This window comes from Oncorhynchus mykiss, chromosome 1, assembly GCF_057628025.1.
Source record: "Oncorhynchus mykiss isolate SJ-2025 chromosome 1, ASM5762802v1, whole genome shotgun sequence".
Lineage (NCBI taxonomy): Eukaryota > Metazoa > Chordata > Actinopteri > Salmoniformes > Salmonidae > Oncorhynchus > Oncorhynchus mykiss.
In genome coordinates this window covers 20,104,044-20,124,466 of record NC_143022.1, presented here as the reverse complement: position 1 = coordinate 20,124,466, position 20,423 = coordinate 20,104,044, and the positions used below count along the sequence as shown (strand labels likewise).

The following is a 20,423-nucleotide window of genomic DNA, read 5'->3' as shown; positions in this document are numbered from 1 at the left end:
ATGGCAGTCACTGAGAACGCTGATAGTGTCTGTCATTCAGGAAGAACAGTTTCAGTATTTGCCATGAGCTTACTCAGCACAACAAACTACTTCTGAGAAATCCCCTTTAGTGAAAATAGGAAAATGAATGGAGAAATACTGCAGAAAGACCATGACATATTCTAATAGATACATGTACTCAAAGTGATGGGGGGGGGGGGGGGGGGTAATCCCCATTTCAGGGTAAGAAGATTCCTTCTCAAACTCGAGTGCCTGTGCTTAGCTGACCACTGCTTTGTGGATAACAACTAACCCTGGAAGTAATAGAGGAGGCTGTATTAATCCATCCAAAGCTCTACTTGAACATGGCTTACGCTCTCCAATACCCCAGCTGTTTCCAATGACTGTTTCCTTTGTTTCAGTGAACACTTCTGCTGCACAATCACTCCATTCCCTATTGTTCCCAAGGTCACTCATGTGAACGTAAACAGATCCCCAAAAATATGTTTTGTCCTCAGATGTTGACCACCCCACTCCCACACAGACACACACACACCTGAATTGTCGGGCTCTCATTTGCTGGACTTTACTCATCATACCTCTGGCTAAAACTCTCTGCTTTCAACCAATCACCCTCCCACTGTGTGTGGATCATAAATAACGTCCAGGCTGCGAAAATGCACAATGGTAGCTCATTTGAAAGTCAATGTGGAATAATAAGTACCTGTCGCTGTTGCTCGTCTAACAGCAGTCGACGTACGGTGGAGCCCAGTTGGAGACCTTCACTCCATCCATTACATTATGGTAATGTCTGTCCTTATAGAGCCACCACAACTTTACAGGCACTACACAGTAACAGAGCCACAGTAGACTAGCTATATATCCTGGTGGAGCTTCTGTCTCTGTCTACACAGCACAGCGCCAGAGAGAAGCAGAAGCAGCGTTATGTAAGCGTGTGGCGGAGATTGTCCTCTGGAAAGACCCCATATGTTGTCAAAGCTCTGTGAAAAAAGGTATTGTCACAGTCTGAAGCCCCTAAGGGCATTTTGGTAACTTTAGAACTATAGCCATTTAAACAGCAGAGATGCTTCAAGTGCAATACAGTATATTGAAATACATATTTTTTTTGCTGTCTTAGAGAATGACTGACTACATTGCAGGAAAAAAACATTGTGAGTCAACTCCCTCAATTCTCATTAAAGTACTGGCATTCCTGAGTCCAGCATGAGGTCTTACCACCGTGTAAAAGAACAGCATGCTTCAGTCTGTTCTTGTGTATTTCTTACATTGTTTTCCCTTTTGATGTCTTTCGGCTTTCATCTTTGAAATAACACGTCAGTCAGGTGCACTCAGAGGATTCACCAGAGCAAGAGAAAAGAGGGTTTGAAAGACTTCAAGTCCCAGGTAACTGTCATAGCTCCACTTGCCAGAGGGGAGAGCCTCTTTAAGCATACAGGATGAGGCAAAGAGTTGTGGATGTGAAGGGAATACAAATGAATGACAAATATAGCACTTTTCTAACCCTGGATCTACTGACAAAAGAAACTCAAGCATGTATGAAACTCAGTGATGGGGAAGCTACTCTAAAAAATATATACAGTGCCTTGCGAAAGTATTCGGCCCCCTTGAACTTTGCGACCTTTTGCCACATTTCAGGCTTCAAACATAAAGATATAAAACTGTATTTTTTTGTGAAGAATCAACAACAAGTGGGACACAATCATGAAGTGGAACGACATTTATTGGATATTTCAAACTTTTTTAACAAATCAAAAACTGAAAAATTGGGCGTGCAAAATTATTCAGCCCCTTTACTTTCAGTGCAGCAAACTCTCTCCGGGAGTTCAGTGAGGATCTCTGAATGATCCAATGTTGACCTAAATGACTAATGATGATAAATACAATCCACCTGTGTGTAATCAAGTCTCCGTATAAATGCACCTGCACTGTGATAGTCTCAGAGGTCCGTTAAAAGCGCAGAGAGCATCATGAAGAACAAGGAACACACCAGGCAGGTCCGAGATACTGTTGTGAAGAAGTTTAAAGCCGGATTTGGATACAAAAAGATTTCCCAAGCTTTAAACATCCCAAGGAGCACTGTGCAAGCGATAACATTAAAATGGAAGGAGTATCAGACCACTGCAAATCTACCAAGACCTGGCCGTCCCTCTAAACTTTCAGCTCATACAAGGAGAAGACTGATCAGAGATGCAGCCAAGAGGCCCATGATCACTCTGGATGAACTGCAGAGATCTACAGCTGAGGTGGGAGACTCTGTCCATAGGACAACAATCAGTTGTATATTGCACAAATCTGGCCTTTATGGAAGAGTGGCAAGAAGAAAGCCATTTCTTAAAGATACCCATAAAAAGTGTTGTTTAAAGTTTGCCACAAGCCACCTGGGAGACACACCAAACATGTGGAAGAAGGTGCTCTGGTCAGATGAAACCAAAATTGAACTTTTTGGCAACAATGCAAAACGTTATGTTTGGCGTAAAAGCAACATGGCTCATCACACTGAAAACACCATCCCCACTGTCAAACATGGTGGTGGCAGCATCATGGTTTGGGCCTGCTTTTCTTCAGCAGGGACAGGGAAGATGGTTAAAATTGATGGGAAGATGGATGGAGCCAAATACAGGACCATTCTGGAAGAAAACCTGATGGAGTCTGCAAAAGACCTGAGACTGGGACGGAGATTTGTCTTCCAACAAGACAATGATCCAAAACATAAAGCAAAATCTACAATGGAATGGTTCAAAAATAAACATATCCAGGTGTTAGAATGGCCAAGTCAAAGTCCAGACCTGAATCCAATCGAGAATCTGTGGAAAGAACTGAAAACTGCTGTTCACAAATGCTCTCCATCCAACCTCACTGAGCTCGAGCTGTTTTGAAAGGAGGAATGGGAAAAAATGTCAGTCTCTCGATGGGAAAAACTGATAGAGACATACCCCAAGCGACTTACAGCTGTAATCGCAGCAAAAGGTGGCGCTACAAAGTATTAACTTAAGGGGGCTGAATAATTTTGCACGCCCAATTTTTCAGTTTTTGATTTGTTAAAAAAGTTTGAAATATCCAATAAATGTCGTTCCACTTCATGATTGTGTCCCACTTGTTGTTGATTCTTCACAAAAAAATACAGTTTTATATCTTTATGTTTGAAGCCTGAAATGTGGCAAAAGGTCGCAAAGTTCAAGTGGGCCGAATACTTTCGCAAGGCACTGTAGTTTACCGAGCTACCAATTACTTTACACCGGAAGAAGTTAAGCTACCCTTAAGAAAAATATACTTTGAAAAAGTAGTCCACTACTACCAAACTACTTAATATGTAAATCTGAAATGTCAGACTACAAATTGCAAGGTCATATGTTAACAGAATGTGTAATTTAGCCGATTAAACACAAAAACAAATGTTGTAAATTAGAATTAGGCAGGTCTGATTCTGAAAAAGGAAATTATTACGTACATTTATATTTCATTTTATTTGTGCAAAAACAGATGAAACTCAAGAACAATTCAGCAAATGAACTGGAACGTTGCCATACAGTGTATTGTGCCATTTACCTAATACATTAAAATCAAGTAAAGAGCTTTGTGGATTTCTGAGATTCGCCTGTATACTGTATAAGAGACAATACTGCTGGTGCAAAACCATTTTCTGGATTAATGATACCACATTCTGATCCATAAATAGAAACAATAAGCACTGAATAAATCTGTAAAATTAGACGCTGCCCATCTTTCACATTCATTTGATGTTGAGGCATAGCTGGATCTACATCACAGATGGTGTGGGACATGATCACCACATTGAACCAATTTTGAGGTCTGAAAACATTATTTGGAGTGATGTGGACCTTTAAAAACCTATCTTTATGGATGCCAACCTGTGGTGTGTCTGGTAATTGGGACAGGGTTGGGATAGACTCTTTAACACATGGATTGAGTGAATGTGAGTGGACTGACTAATGTCTTCACAGGCCTGCACTGTTCAGCAGGGGCTGCTGTGGGGAGGATGGCTCATGATAATCTCTGGAACAAATGGAATGGCACCATTCCACACATTCCGCTCCAGCCATTTCTACAAGCCCGTCCTCCCCAATTAAGGTGCCACCAACCTCCTGTGTTCAGCTTGCCTCCTGTTTAAGATGCAGCACTTCTCCTTCGTAGTTGGCTCATTATGTAAACATTATAGTCATGCCCCAATGGAAGGCGGCTTCATACAAAAATGTATTAAAGTTTACATTAATATCCACTTTGATAAACAAGTCAGGGACTGGCAGTTCCAAAGTAAAAAATGTAGCCTCACCATTGAAGCAAGCCACACTGGGGAGAAAAATTATCAACTGGACTGAACAAAATAAACAAGTATTATAGAAACTTTTAGAAGTGTGTGCCACCCATTTTCTGTGAGGCTTCGATGTCTCCTCTGTCCACCCCGAAGAGACCATTATGTATCTTATCATGATGATTCAGAAAATGATTGGCCACTTACCAGTACATTTAAGTCTTTACAATCATTTCTTTCTTTGTCAAAAATAGCTAGATCGGATAATCTATCCTGACACTGTCTTTCAGAAATGATCAAAACCAATAGCTACAAATGAATTCACACAGCTGGCATTTGAGCTTGATTTGAGCTTTGACCTTTCCATTCACAAGCGGATAGAACATTTCCTGAATCCTGACCAATATAAAGAATTACTGTAGCCATGTCAATTCTGAGTGGAAACGCTTAATTTCTACGCTATTGGCCTCCACCTTTACCTTTGACCTGGGCACTTCCGTTTGGAAATTAAGTTCAAGAAAAAAAATACACAAAAACAAAATTGTTTGTCAGGAAGTTAGGCTTGTGTTTACTTTAGGAACATGGCTAACAATGTCCTGACCAGGCGGAAGGGATTTGGCTGACCCAATCCAGGTCAGACGCACACAGATTACATTCTGATCTAGCTGCTGAAATTTAGCATTGAGCTGGAAAGAGACTGGTGCTTTAATCAAGAAAAGACAAAGAATTTATTGATTTAAAAAAAAAGGAGTATTCATTTACATATTTCTCATATCTAGTAAAGAGAAGGGACACTAAAACAATATATACATCACAATCCAATTTCACAATCCATCGGTAAAAATACAACATGACTTAAGAATCGTGAGCTTATCTGAAATGTATGAAGACAAATTGGTAAAATTGTTTCATTAAGTTTTTCATGAGTACAAGCTCTCTAAGACTTAACCCTGAGAAGTGTTGATATTGGGAAGAATGGAATCTTTGACATTTAAGTTCTAAACTAGCTCAAATATTCTGGGACTTCAATGTTCTAGTCCTGTGAGCATTCACTTACTGCAACTCCCCCAGACGTAGGTGGATATAACAAATAACAATTAAGTCAAAATGGAGACAACACAAAAGGTACGGAAAAAACGGAATGTAAAATTTGAAAACATGACATTCATCATCTTGTGCATATGGTTTTCCTTAGTAATGTTCCTTTAGAAAATATCATTTTCACAATTGTGAGATTGCTTTCCTCTTTGGCAAAGCTGCTACAGTACAGAAGAGGGTTTCCGTGACAGAGTAGATCCTGGAGGACACAGTGCTCATTACAACTCTGCTGCTGCTCCTCACAGGTATACACGGTCACTGAGAATACTAAATGAGGCCACAGCACAAACAGTCTCCTAGACAGGCTCAGCCATACAAACACGCAGAGATAGGTCTAGATAAACAAACATAACATACATTATGTGCAGGATAGTAGGATATAATTCTAAATAACAATTTAAATTGTTCATAAAAAATACAAAAAAATTCACCCCAAATAGGACTTGCATCAAGCAGAGATGGGGATCTCAATCACATTAAAGGGGGATGGGGTGTTGGAGCGAAGTGGATTATCTGTATTATTGGCACAGAGTAGGGGATTAATTATATGGAATCATGGAAGGTACAATCAGGTATTGTTTAGGTCTCTGCTCTAATCTATAATACCCGGTCTCTCCCTATGCTATGTGACGAAACAGCCTGGATCTCACCAACAAAGAGAACCTCATGTAGGAAGCTACTTCCCTTTCCCATATCCTCCAGTCATTAACATGACTGTACATGGAGTCTCTCACCTGTGCAGAGACATCATTTACAGAAATCAAAGTATTTGCTGGGCGGTGGGTTCAGTACAGCTCAGATGAGGTTAACGAGCTGATGAGTCAGCAGCTCAATGACACAGGTCATTGGGGCCAAAGCAGGCAATACAGGTATTTTGTTCCAAACACAGTACAGACTTCCTTAGGATATAGAGGCCATGTGGATACTGAATCTGGATTATTGGTCTGTTATGTGAACTGTTACATAAAAATAAGTAACACCTCTGCACCTCTACAAATATTTTTGGGTGTTCATCAGCTCATGATTTTTTACTAGAATGTTTATTATTACAAACAAACAAACTACAGTGCTTGTTTAACCTCAAGTAGCACTCCTGTTTCTAAATACAGAGTCCCTTATAGTTGTCCTGAAGTAGGTTAAAATCTATAATTGTCCTCTTTCTTTTGCTCTAAAAGCATTTCAGCCCATTCAATTCACCACTCACACATACGACCTTCACGCTGTGGTTGGAATCATGCCTTGTTGCCAGGGGGAACAGACACCCCTTGGTCTATATAGGAAAAAAAGACATTGCCAAGGCACTGGTGAAGTCCTCGGTCCAGAAATGATTGACAAGAGCTTGTGTTCTACATTCACTGGAGAGGTCCATGTTTTTCCTTTAAAGAAAGAAGCTAGAAGAAACTTCGGACTAACTAAAGCATCCTTCAGTGTTGTACAGTAATGTTGGAAGGACACACGAGAAAACACAAAAGTAAGTACAGTTGAAGTCGGAAGTTAACATACACCTTAGCCAAATACATTTAAACTCAGTTTATCACAATTCCTGACATTTAATCCTGGTAAAAAAATCTGTTTTAGATCAGGTAGGATCACCACTTTATTTTGAGAACGTGAAATGTCAGAATAATAGTAGAGAATGATTTCAGCTTCTATTTCTTTCATCACAGTCCCAGTGGGTCAGAAGTTTACATGCAATCAATTAGTATTTGGTAGCATTGCCTTTAAATTGTTTAACTTGGGTCAAACGTTACAGGTAGCCTTCCCACAATAAGTTGTATGAATTTTGGCCCATTCCTCCTGACAGAGCTGGTGCAATTGAATCAGGTTTGTAGGCCTCTTTGCTCTCACACACTTTTTCAGTTCTTCCCACAAATTCTCTATAGGATTGAGGTCAGGGCTTTGTGATGGCCACTCCAATACCTCAACTTTGTCCTTAAACCAGTTTGCCACAACTTTGGAAGTATGCTTGGGGTCATTGTCCATTTGGAAGACCCTTTTGCGACCAAGCTTTAACTTCCTGACTGAGGTCTTGAGATGTTGAATATCAACATACGCACATAATTTTCCTCCTCATGATACCATCTATTTTGTGAAGTGCACCAGTCCCTCCTGCAGCAAAGCACACCCACAACATGATGCTGCCACCCCCGTGCTTCACGGTTGGATGGTGTTCTTCAGCTTGCAAGCGCCCCATTTTTCCTCCAAACATAACGATGGTCATTATGACCAAACAGCACTTTTCGCACCAAAGTACGTTAATCTCTAGGAGACAGAACGAGTCTCCTTCCTGAGCGATATGATGGCTGCGTGGTCCCATAGTGTTTATACTTGCATACTATTGTTTGTACAGATGAACGTGGTACCTTCAGGCGTTTGGAAATTGCTCCCAATGATGAACCACAACCTTTTTCCTGAGGTCTTGGTTGATTTCTTTTGATTTTCCCATGATGTCAAGCAAAGCAGCACTGAGTTTGAAGGTAGGCCTTGAAATACATCCACAGGTGCACCTCCAATTGACTCAAATGATGGCAATTAGTCATTCAGAAGCTTCTAAAGCCATAACATCATTTTCTGGAATTGTCCAAGCTGTTTAAAGGCACAGTCAACTCAGTGTATGTAAACTTTTGACCCACAGAAATTGTGATACAGTGAATTATAAGTGATAATCTGTCGGTAAACAATTGTTGGAAAAATTACTTAGATGTCCTAACCGACTTGCCAAAACTATAATTTGTTAACAAGAAATTTGTGGAGCGGTTGAAAAACAAGTTTTAATGACTCCAACCTAAGTGTATGTAAACTTCCGACATCAACTGTAAATGTCCACATACAATATGCATAACGTCAGTCTCTTAAAAACAACAATGCAAGCCAATAAGGCAACCCTGTGGTGGATTTCACACTACCAGGTAATGCCTCAAAAGGTTAAAAGGGGAGGGGTCAAAAGGTCCTGGGGAGAGGTCAAAGGTTGCCCTCGTCCAGCATCTTGTTGACGCCGTCACAGATCCTTTGCAGGTGGCCGCGGTACACCTCAGACGGCCCGTAGAGCGCCGCGAGGAAGTCACAGTCGGCAAAGTGGTTGAACACGTGGTTGACCCGCGAGTGGCTCTTGGCCGTCAGGTGGCGGTTGATGGCCTGGTGCAGCAACTCGCGGCACTCATTCAGGATGGCGCTCATCACGCGCCGGTCGAACGTGAACTCGATCTGGTGAAAGCTGACAGCCGTCATAGCCAGTGTGTGGACCTTCTTCCTGGAAAGGGGACGCAGTAGAGTTGTTATGCATGATGGCTTAACTACAGTAGCTGGCAAACCACATGCAATTTCTCTGAGAACCACAGCTTTTGTTCAAGCCCAACACAATGATTATTTTTATCAGGGCTGGAATAAAAACCTGTGCAAATTAGCCCTCAACAACCATGGCTGTCAACCCTTAATCAAAGGCCATTATAACCCTGTTAATGCTCTCTACAGCCATAATATAATCATATAACATAATCAACCTGAAGCTCTCAACCAGCACCAGCTCCTCCCCGCTGAACTGGTTGTTGCGGTAGAGGACTCCCAGCTTCACCACCATCTTGATAAGGTTCTTGATGATCTTCTGGGCCTCCTTGCGGTTGTGCGTGTACTCCTTCGTAACGCGGTAGAGCTCGTCCAGCACCTCACTGCTGGTGTCGTCAATGAAGAGGTTAGCCATGCTCTTGGTGGCCATCTTGCTCATCAGCTTCTTCTGGGCCTGAAGGGCCAGGCTCTTAGTACTGAAGGAGTCCATAATGACGTCTGGAGGGCGAGAGAGAGGGACGGAGAAAAGAGATTTGGGTCATACAGATGCACACTCACTGAAACCAGATGGTGGATTTTCTTCCTTCTTAATTATATACTGTACAGAGAGGAAATAACAGATGTTTATTTGGATGCATTCCTGACAACATATGGGAAACCCATATTTGCCTTTTGCATTTCTAGCACCAGCAGATCATGCAGAAATAATAAAACATACTGCAGACAGACAATGAACTGTTTTATGCAAATTATCACATTTCATTATTTCATTTTCTCATCTGAATGAAGGCATTGAAGAGTCTTGCTACCGGTGTGCAATCCCTTAGTATAACTATGATGTCACGGGACATCGATTCTATTTTAATTGGTGACGGGGTCTTTAAGATACCAGTGACATGATACAATAATGACATCATGTAGGAGTGATGAGACTCACTGCAGTTCTGCAAAGCAGCCAATGATAGGACTGTCTCTGCAGCTACCGGCTGAATCCACATTTAGAAAACAAGAGGTTTATGAGAGGATGGGCTATAGCGTACGTGTGCACATTTGTGGAGGCTAGCTCCAAGCTGTGGGTGTTGCCTGCCAAACCACAATGACTCAGAGGAAGCCTCAACACATTGTGGCAGCTCATAAACAATGGGTCAGGGGGCCACAGGCTTTCATATCTTTTGCATTTCCTCAGCCAGATGAGCCCGGTCCAGGGCCCGACAGTACTGCAGTAGCTTCTTAACAAGAACCCAGGAATGACAGGTTCAGGTTCAGCCTGTCTTAATCCCTAAGGAAGTAGGATGAGGTTACCTCGAGACGGGTCCAAGGTCAGCGGCTCATTTTACCCCCCAAAGGCTAAAGTTATAAGTTAGGGAAGGTAAGCTGAGCCTAGATCTGTACACATCTCTAGCATAGCATAGCAATCATTACTCCCTCCAAGATTAAAACATAAAACCTTTATTAAAATCCTAAATGTGACTAGACGCTAATACAAATCCTCATATTTACCAACAGTAATATCTGCTAAGTATTATTACTGTAACGCAGCTGACCGACTGCAGAATGAAAATGTGCCTGCTATGTGACTCATGAGATTCCACTCCAATCCGCATTGTCTCTCCAAGAATACCAATTGGTCTCCTTTGAGTGTCAGCGGGACACTTTTTCTTCCAAGGGAGTACCCACGTCAGAAACCAAAGACAAGCTCTCCCTGCAACATTGTCAGAGGGATGTAAAAAAAAAAAAAAAAAAACACCACCACCACTTTGCCTGCTACATTCAATCACAATGTGTCAATGAGAATCTGAACAGATTCTTTGAGGATAGAGAAAAGTACAGCTTGCGACACTGCACAAAGAAATCAAAGTTCACAAGCCTCTCTCTGCTGGAAGTATGAAAAAACAGATTCAGTGGATTAAAAAGAAACCTTTCAGAGCCTGGAGAGTGAAGTGATTTTCAGGGGGCTCATTAAATTTCTCTCCTGTCAAAGAGAATAACTTGAATGAGTCAGTGGCTGTGATGACTAATACTGCCGTGAAGAAGTAAAAAGCCTGTATTTGTCTTTCACCACAGTGAATCCAAACACTTAACTTCAGATGTGATGGATACTCAGGAGCGTCTGTAGTTTTACTCAAAGCCAAAGAAAAGACAACAAATTCTTCCTGGAGCTGGCAATCACAAATGTAGGTAGATCCTCTCTCTCGCCGTCTCTCTCACAAGGCTTCATGAAAGGACAAGCGCTTAGAATGATGAAACATTTTTCTATCAAGGACTCCTGCCTTGTAACTGTGCAGTGGGAGTTATGGCCAAATATAAGCTGCTGTGTGAACTGGGCCCAGGCAGGGAAAGCTTGGATCCCATCTCAGCACTATTTATACAGGCACTGCTGGAATGGATTGAAAACAGAACGAAACATGACAGTGACAACATTACTGTGTTCAGCCAATATATCTCCCACATACAACAGAGCAACAGGTTCTCTTTGAGTTGGGCAGGCACTCTGGAATGAGAGACAAAGTGCTGGCGTATCAACTGGATTTACTTAAACCAACATCAGTGCAGTGTAATCCAGAGTGCTTAAACTATATAGTTTAACAAAACAAGACCTCAGTCAAAGTAGAACAGGTAGGTAAACATGACTCATGGAAATGAAACCCGACCCTGGGCCTCTTTGGCAGCCAGGGACTCTGCCTGGCCAGCGTCCCCAAAAGCACTTACCCTCCTGCAGGTGAAAAGTGGCCTCCAGAGGCTCAATGCTGGGTGTGCCGAGTGGCTCAGAAAGGGCCTGTGGAGGTTTGATGGCCAAACATGTGTCCGAAAGTCTGTCAGGCTAGTATGATTGGGTCAGGTGAGAGAGGACCAATGATTGGATACATCTGGAGCTCCCTTTCCTGTCCACTCTGCCGCAGCCCCCCCCCACTCCTAAGCCTCAGGGAAGATGATATGAATCCCCACCCATTCTCAATACTGCTCCCCCAACTCAAAACTAGACTGGCTGGCAGAAATCTGTATAGACATTTCTGTGAAACTACTTCAAAATATCAAAGATAGAATAACTAAGCAAGCATGTCTGGAAATACTGTAACTATATAACTTTGAACAAGAGTTTATATTATTCAAGAGTGAATATGTTTTAGGCTGTGTGGCTTGCTTATAATTCCAATTGCATAGCCTACCCTACATGTATAATATTAATTCAAAATAGGGGGAAATCCCCACACATTTCTTTAGTACTGTAACATGTCTCAGGAACTTAGATTTACAGAAATGTATGACGTCATCCTTATCTACAATAAGAGACAATGCACAATGGTTATGTAAAATGTATCCGTGCTTTGTGTTGGGTCTGAACTGATCACCTCACAATCAGCTCTTCACATGAAACATTTCTTCTGTCTGGTAATGAACAGGATCAATTAGGATTACTGCCTGCTACAATTTCATCAAGTGTAGTTTTTACTCCTCTCTCTTACTCTCCTACTGTCCTCTAATCTCTCCTACTCTTGAGCTGTTGCATAACAGTGGAGGCGCTGATGAGTGCTGGGAACTCAGTTTTGTATGGCTGTGATGCGTGTGTCAGTGTGTGTGTGTGTGTGTCGCTCTATCATCCTCCCACACAGTATCAGGGGTTGTGCACAGTGCCTAAGGGGGAGACCGTCCCTTTTTTACTGTCTTCTCAGATCTGAAAGAGCCCGCTGTGGGATTAATAATTAACGTGGCAGCATTAAATGGATCACAGATTAATAATTAATATGACCAATTTGAAAAAAAATAGACCAGGGTAAGAGATTGATGCCACAGGTGAACCAGGAAATGTGGGACCTGGCTGAGGGGTCAAACAACATCAGGGACAAATGGTGGAAAATATTATGACAAATGTGAATGGATAGTGAGCCCTCGTTGTTAGCCAACTGTATGTGCAACTATAAAATGAAATGTACAGCTGTGATGCAGCAATGGTATCCTTGTCATAGACATGACATAGCATTAACATAATATTGAGTAGGTTGAAAGTAAATACAAGCTGAAACCAGTTTAAAACAATAGACCCATAGATAAAGGTAGATGACTTGTGGATGACTAACTCGTCTGTTATCAGTTTTTGACAATGGCACCACCACATGGACTTTGAGGAAACATGGCATGCCTACAAAGGAGTTTCACATCAAAAAGTGTTTTATTGACCGACAGATAAGCGATCAAAGACACACACCTCTCTCACACACACACACACACACACACGTGTGGGCTCAATTCAGAATTGAAAATGCCTCAAATTTCAATAAAATTCTAATTTAAGTAGTAAACAGAATCCAGAATTGCAATTTGAATTAAAAAGGAAATGGAATATAGTGAAATGCCTCTTATAGTATATATTAGGTGCAGTCTATACAAATATACTGTGCATCTTGTACATAAAAAACACGTTATATACAAGCATAGAAAATATTGTTTTAACTTAAAAAGAATGATCAAGAAAAACAACCTTATGCAAATTCTAAGTTTTTAAATTTAATTAAATATGGGAAAAATACTACATCTCAGAATGCATTAGTTTAACCCTCAAGTTGACCTTGAAGCCTTCAAAAAGATGGACAAATGGACAAATATTCTAAGCACTAAGGTTAAAAGTATATGAACATTGCTTCCTGAGAAAAGTTATATATTCTTTGGAAGTGTGACCTGTTAGATTCAATGAAACTCATGTTCTATAGACGGGTTGGTTGTTAAGCAACAAAACCGACACATGCGCAACTATGGGGCAAAACAGACAGGGTTGGCTTACACTTAAGAACATGTAAACTATATTTTGTCTCCAATGCATATTGAAATAAATACATTTCAAAATGAGCACTTGTTGTCTCTCAAATACATTGTTCGTTACAGTTGTTGGTTAGCTAGCAAATTTTAGCATTGACATGAAATCAGTCAAAACAGGACATAGTATCAAGAACAAGATAAAACTAGCTGATTCGAGCAACTTATGATTCGCCACATGGCAGTTTGTCATTGTTAGCCAGCCATCTGGCCATCCAGAATCACAACTTCCAATGGACTTCCCCATGGAAGCATTGCTTTGGTGACGTTAACAGCTAACCCATCTATGATTGAGTGGAATTTCTTTGAATAGCACTACATCCTACCTCTCAAACACAGAATCCTGTGGGTGTGGTCAATTCAAATTTTAACTCATGAGTATCTATGGTTGAATGGGAGTAAATTCCAAAATTTGGAAGAGAGACACATGGCGAGGTGTGGATTAACATGACTACACCCCCGAGTAGGGTACAGACATAGGGTCCTCCCATCACTCCCATGTAATTAGCCTAAATTTGGCGTCATCCTAAACAAACAGACACTTTGTCGTTTCAATAAACGTTTTCACATGTTGTTATTAACATACTTGGCTGTCACAACAAATGATTTGCCTGATATGTATTCTGCCACTAATGTGTTACCCGACCAGCAAACACAGACAGTAAAGCTGTTGCATTATACTTACAGTACCCGTCAAAAGTTAAACCCTTGAATGAGAAGGTGTTTTCTTTATTTCTACTATTTTCTAAATTGTAAAATAATAGTGAAGATATCAAAACTATAGAATCATGTAGTAACCCCAAAAAATGTTAAATCAAAATGTTTTAGATTCAAAAGTAGGCATCTTTGCCTTGATGACAGCTTTGCACACTCTTGGCATTCTCTCAACCAGCTTCACCTGGAAGGCTTTTCCAACAGTCTTGAAGGAGTTCCCACATACACTGAGCACTTGCTGGCTGCTTTTCCTTCACTCTGCGGTCCAACTCATCCCAAACCATCTCAATGGGTTGAGGTTGGGTGATTGTGGAGGCCAGGTCATCTGATGCAGCACTATCACTCTCCTTCTTGGTCAAATAGCCTTTAACATACCTCCAGGCTGCGTGGATCATTGTCCTGTTGAAAAACAAATGATAGTGGGACTAAGGCTAAACCAGGTGGGATGGTGCATCACTGCAGAATGCTGCGTTGGCCATGCTGGTTAAGTGTGCCTTGAATTCTAAATAAATTACATAGTGCCACCAGCCCCACACCTCTTCCTCCATGCTTCACGGTGGGAACTACACATGCGAAGATCATCCATTCACCCACTCTGTGTCTCAAAGACACAGCGGTTGGAATAAAAAATAAATACATTTGGACTAATCAGACCAAAGGACAGATTTCCACCGGTCTAATGTCTATTGCTCGTGTTTTTTGGCCCAAGCAAATCTTCTTATTATTGGTGTCCTTCAATTCGACCATGATGGCCTGATTCACGCAGTCTCCTCTGAACATTTAAGCATTTATTTGGGCTGCAATTTCTGAGGCTGGTAACTCTAATGAACCTTTCCTCTGCAGCAGAGGTAACTCTGGGTCTTCCTTCCATGTGGCCGTCCTCATGACAGCCAGTTTATTATAGCGCTCGATGGTTTTTGCGACTGCACTTGAAGAAACTTTCTAAGTTATTGGCTTAAAGTAATGATGGACTGTCGTTTCTCTTTGCTTATTTGAGCTGTTCTTGCCATAATATGGACTTGGTCTTTTACTAAATAGGGCCATCTTCTGTATACCACCCCTACCTTGTCACAACACAACTGCTTGGCTCAAACGCATTAAGAAAAGAAAGGAATTCCCCAAATTCACTTAAGGCACACCTGTTAATTTAAACGCATTTCAGGTAACTACCTCCTGAAGCTGGTTGAGAGAATGCCAAGAGTTTGTAAAGCGGTCATCAAGGCTATTTGAAGAATCTCAAATATATTTTGATTTGTTTAACACTTTGTTGGTTACTACATGATTCTGTGTATTATTTCATAGTTTTTATGTCTTCACTATTATTCTACAAAAGTAAAAATAAAGAAAAACTCTTGAATGAGTAGGTGTGTCCAAACCTTTGACTGGTACTGTACGTCACCATTTGTTTAAATCTAGCTTTTTCTCAGGTTAATTGACGTTAACTGGCTGGCTTGCGAAATAAGTTAATCTAGATCATAATCGCTAGTCTTACATATGCCGCATAACTACTTCCAGTCTTTGCCTGCCCTTGAACGGTTTATGCATTTAGGACTTCCTATATGTACTTTCCACTTGCCTGAGACCAGCTGTGCAGACAACCCTACCAAATGGCCCAAAGTAGCCTATGGCAAAATCTACACCAACTTGGTGGAATTTCCAGGTTTACACAGGCAATACACATAGCTACAAAGAAGTGTTAGCTAGCGATTTACTGTGAATTAAGTCCTTCGAACACACAAATGTATTGAGTAACCAGAGCCCACATATTTCCATCATCATCATCATCATCGCGGCATATAGCCTGAAACCAAGAGGTTTGTTTAACCTAGGCCTTGGGCAGTTTAAACTTTTCTTACAAAAAAAGATTGCTGTTAGAGTGCAGAATAACTGCGGTTATACTGCAATTACTGCATCCAAAATACCCCAGTCAGCTACAGTTACAAACAGGCTATCTTTTTTTGTAAGGGTTGATTTGGTGGTCTTTCTCCTACTATTGTTCAAACAAAACAGTGTGCAAGAAATGTTTGGCATCCTAGTTATAAAATCAGGGATCGCAATCCCATTGAGCACGTCTGGGACCTGTTGGATCGGAGGGTGAGGGCTAGGGCCATTCCCCCCAGAAATGTCCGGGAACTTGCAGGTGCCTTGGTGGAAGATTGGGGTAACATCTCACAGCAAGAACTGGCAAATCTGGTGCAGTCCATGAGGAGGAGATGCACTGCAGTACTTACTGCAGCTGTTGGCCACACCAGCTACTGACTGTTATTTTTTATTTTGACCCCCCTTTGTTCAGGGACACATTATTCTATTTCTGTTAGTGATATGTCTGTGGAACTTGCTCAGTGTGTCTCAGTTGTTGAACCTTATGTTGATACAAATATTTACACACCGTTAAGTTTGCTGAAAATAAACGCTGTTGACAGTGAGAGGACGTTTCTATTTTTGTTGAGTTTGTAATGATAAAACAACTAATAATACAGCCAGTCAGGTTCTGAGTAAAGTAGACAATTAAACATTGGAGTAAAGGGAGTACCCCACATCTGTACCCTACTCAGGGGCGTGGTCATGTTAAGCAATACCTCGCCATGTTAATCTATTGAGCCCAACCCTGTCACACACACACACACACATTTTGTTCTTCCATCCTTGTGGGGACCTACAATTCACACACACACATTTCGTTCTTCAATCCTTGTGGGGACCTACAATTCACACACACACATTTCGTTCTTCAATCCTTGTGGGGACCTACAATTCACACACACACACACACACACACATACACACACACACACACACAAATGTCCCAAAGGCATACTCTGTCAATTGTCTCTAGTCTGTCACATAGTCTTCTTTCTAGAAAGGTTTCACTGCCCTTCCATGCACAGAGTGTTTCATATTTCCTAGGTAACAACTGAGGCTGCTGGCCAACTGAACTTTGCAGTCTTGTAAATCAGGTCAAACACCTCTGTACTGCTCTTGTCAATGAGTTACCTTTCATCTCCACAGGGATAATCATACATTTCCAGCAGTGCTTGAGTGTCAGAAATCATGACAAACAGGTTTGACATTAATTAATGTTTGGGATTTTGGAGCTGGCTTCCTGGCCAAAGTGGACCTCAGTTCCTAGTTAGCCGAGCAAACAAACTGTAGCTGTAACTGACCCACCTGTTTGTCAGCCATAGCCAAATCAAATAAAATCCTATTGGTCACATACACTCGCATTACCATCTGCTAACCATGTGTAACGAAATTCTTGTGCTTCTAGTTCCGATAGATATTACTGCACTAACAATTTCACAATAACTACCTTATACACACACACAAGTGTAAAGGGATGAATAAGAATATGTACATATAAATATATGGATGAGCGATGGCCGTGCGGCATAGGCAAGATGCAGTAGATTGTAGAGTGCAGTATATGAGATGAGTAATGTATGGTATGTAATCATTATATAAAGTTGCATTGTTTAAAGTGACTAGTGATACATTTATTACATCCAATTATTAAAGTGGCTAGAGATTTGAGTCAGTATGTTGGCAGCAGCCACTCAATGTTAGTGATGGCTGTTTAACAGTCTGATAGCCTTGAGAAGCTGTTTTTCCAGTCTCTTGGTCCCAGCTTTGATGCACCTGTACGGACCTCGCCTTCTGGATGATAGCGGGGTGAACAGGCAGTGGCTCAGATGGTTGTTGTCCGTGATTATCTTTTTGGCCTTCCTGTGACACTGAGTGATGTAGCGTCCTGGAGGACAGGTAGTTTGCCCCCGGTGATGCGTTGTGCAGACCTCACTACCCTCTGGAGAGCCTTCCTGTTGTGGGCTGAGCAGTTTCCGTACCAGGCGCTAATACAGCCCGACAGGATGGTCTCGATTTGTTTTGCTGACATTGAGTGAGAGGTTATTTTCCAGACGTCACACTCAGAGGGCCCTCACCTCCTCCCTGTAGGCCATCTCGTCGTTGTTGGTAATCAAGCCTACCACTGTAGTGTCGTCTGCAAACTTGATGATTGAGTTGGAGGCATGCATGGCCACGCAGTCATGGGTGAACAGGGAGTACAGGAGAGGGCTGAGAATGGGCCCCAGTGTTGAGGATCAGCGGGGTGGAGATGTTGTTTCCTACCCACACCACCTGGGGGTGGCCCGTCAGAAAGTCCATGACCCAGTTTCACAGGGTGGGGTCGAGACCCAGGGTCTCAAGCTTAATGACGAGTTTGGAGGGTACTATGGTGTTAAATGCTGAGCTGTAGTCAATGAACAGCATTCTTATAGGTATTCCTCTTGTCCAGATGAGTTAGGGCAGTGTTCAGTGTGATTGCCTCGTCTGTGGACCTTTTGGGGTAGTAGGCAAATTGGAGTGGGTCTAGGGTTTCAGGCGCACATACACAGCGGGGTAGCAACAATTGTTTAGAAAAACAAAATCAATCAAAATAAATCAATATTACAAGCATTTCACTACACCCGCAATAACCTCTGCCAAATATGTGTATGCGACCAATACATTTGGATAAATAATTTCTTCACAGACACAGCTGGTTAAAGCTGCAAGAGGCAACTCATTCAAGACCGCAATTCATGCAAATTGAAAACGTTCTGATTCTCCTTTTACTAGTGACAAACAGTTAGTGCTGTATAATAAATTGTACTACCTGCCAGAATACACAGAGGGTATTCATACACATACTAGTAGAAAAGCTTTCATCTCGATTATCTCAAAAATAACAGTCACATATAAAACTTCATTTTTTGTTGCTACATTTTGTATGTTATATGGGGTAAAATGCGGAGTAAGGCCTCAAGCAGGCACATCTTCAACAAATCGCTTGATATACACTTCATACGGAGATTAAATAACTTGGAGGAAAGAAGGCTTGCAACGCGACAGTGGCGTTTGAAACGCGACAGTGGCGTTTGAAACGCAAGAAAGGAACATGATTAACACTAGGCTTCAACTTTTGTGGGGTATTCCATTAAAAAACTATTGATTTGTAAACCATTTTAAAAATGTATTTCGATTTCTAAGGATTAAATCATTCACATAAAAAAATGACAGTTGCCATTCAAAACGAATACATCAAACCAAAATACTGACCAAACATAAGGAAATAAAAATATAATTATAAATCTTATGTTGGCAAACAATATCGTGGACCTATTATTGCATTTAAGGTCGAATGACATTAGTTATAACTAGAATAGGCAGTGTAATGTAGTGTAATGTAAATGTTGTGGGCAAATTGGGCTTCAGCCTTCCTTTAGCCAATTCTGCCACCTCCCATCCTCCATTGTATAGTTTCAAAGGACTATGTAACCTATTATTTGTTAAATGTTTCTCAAAGACTGGTCAAGCATAGGCTAAAATACCATCCATCTATGTTGAATTTACCTTTCGTTCAAATCAAACCGGATGCGGAGGGTGAGTAAAGGGACCGTGGATTACGCTGCTACAATTTGACAATTTAATCTAGGCAAAATCTCGAGTCTTCATTATGGCAACCCATAGCAAATCCATGTACATCACCATGAGTCGGTTCTTCGTCTTTACTTGCGATTCTTTGTCTTCCATGTAACTGTATTTTGTATCAGGTACTGGTGTGTGTAAATAATTGAAAGACTGTTTCTTCTCTCCCTGCTGAGCTCGGTTACAGGAGTTTGTAACCCGACTCCTCCTCACAAAAAGATTCAAATTTGAGGGATTTCGAAAATTCGAGATTGATGTTACTCTGGACCAATGGAAGTGCCCAGTACAAATGTATCAAACCAATCATACTGTGGGAAATTCCTGCTATAACTTCAACATTCCCTGCCCCCATTCTGTTTCCAGTAATTAACCTCATCTAGCTCCCAAATCCAAGGTTGGAAATTTCCCAATGAGTTGTTTGTCATAAACAAAAAGCCTAGTAGACGGCACAATTATTTAATCATAAATCATGAAGATTAATTATTTGACCTAATTAATGGAAAATATTGCCTCAGTAGAAGATTTCGGCAACGTTATTGATTAAAACTGATTTACATAGGACACACAACAGAGAGAGCGAGATATAGTAAACCAGACATCTAGGTGTTTTACAGCGGATGTTTTCTGGACCGGACAGCACCGTTTTCCCCGGTCTATGAATGAATGGGTTTAGCAGGAATTCCGGAGGGTTATGGTGTTCATTGTGAATGCCATGTGTTTTAAACAATCAACAAGCTATTTTTCTCTTATGGTCTGGATGTAAATGGATATAAATAGGCCTAACTCA

At 41.3% G+C, this 20,423-nt stretch overlaps 2 protein-coding genes across 2 annotated transcripts in view; one reads left to right on the top strand and one right to left on the bottom strand.

The window, feature by feature from the left end:
- Window positions 1-4,974: 4,974 nt before the first annotated feature.
- On the bottom strand, window positions 4,975-19,854 carry tnfaip8l1 (tumor necrosis factor, alpha-induced protein 8-like 1). Its single transcript, XM_021576627.3, has 3 exons — window positions 19,562-19,854; window positions 8,869-9,148; window positions 4,975-8,618 (listed from the first exon to the last, which is right to left on the bottom strand). Exons 2-3 carry the CDS (start codon window positions 9,138-9,140, stop codon window positions 8,330-8,332), a joined length of 561 nt encoding a protein of 186 aa, XP_021432302.1. The 5' UTR covers window positions 9,141-9,148; window positions 19,562-19,854; the 3' UTR covers window positions 4,975-8,329.
- LOC110531991 (coatomer subunit epsilon-like) overlaps window positions 19,583-20,423 on the top strand; it is a 13,900-nt gene continuing 13,059 nt past the window's right edge. Inside the window, exon 1 of the mRNA XM_090184164.1 lies at window positions 19,583-19,591. Within this exon, the coding sequence (XP_090040290.1) occupies window positions 19,583-19,591 (9 nt within the window). The remainder of the gene's footprint in view (window positions 19,592-20,423) is intronic.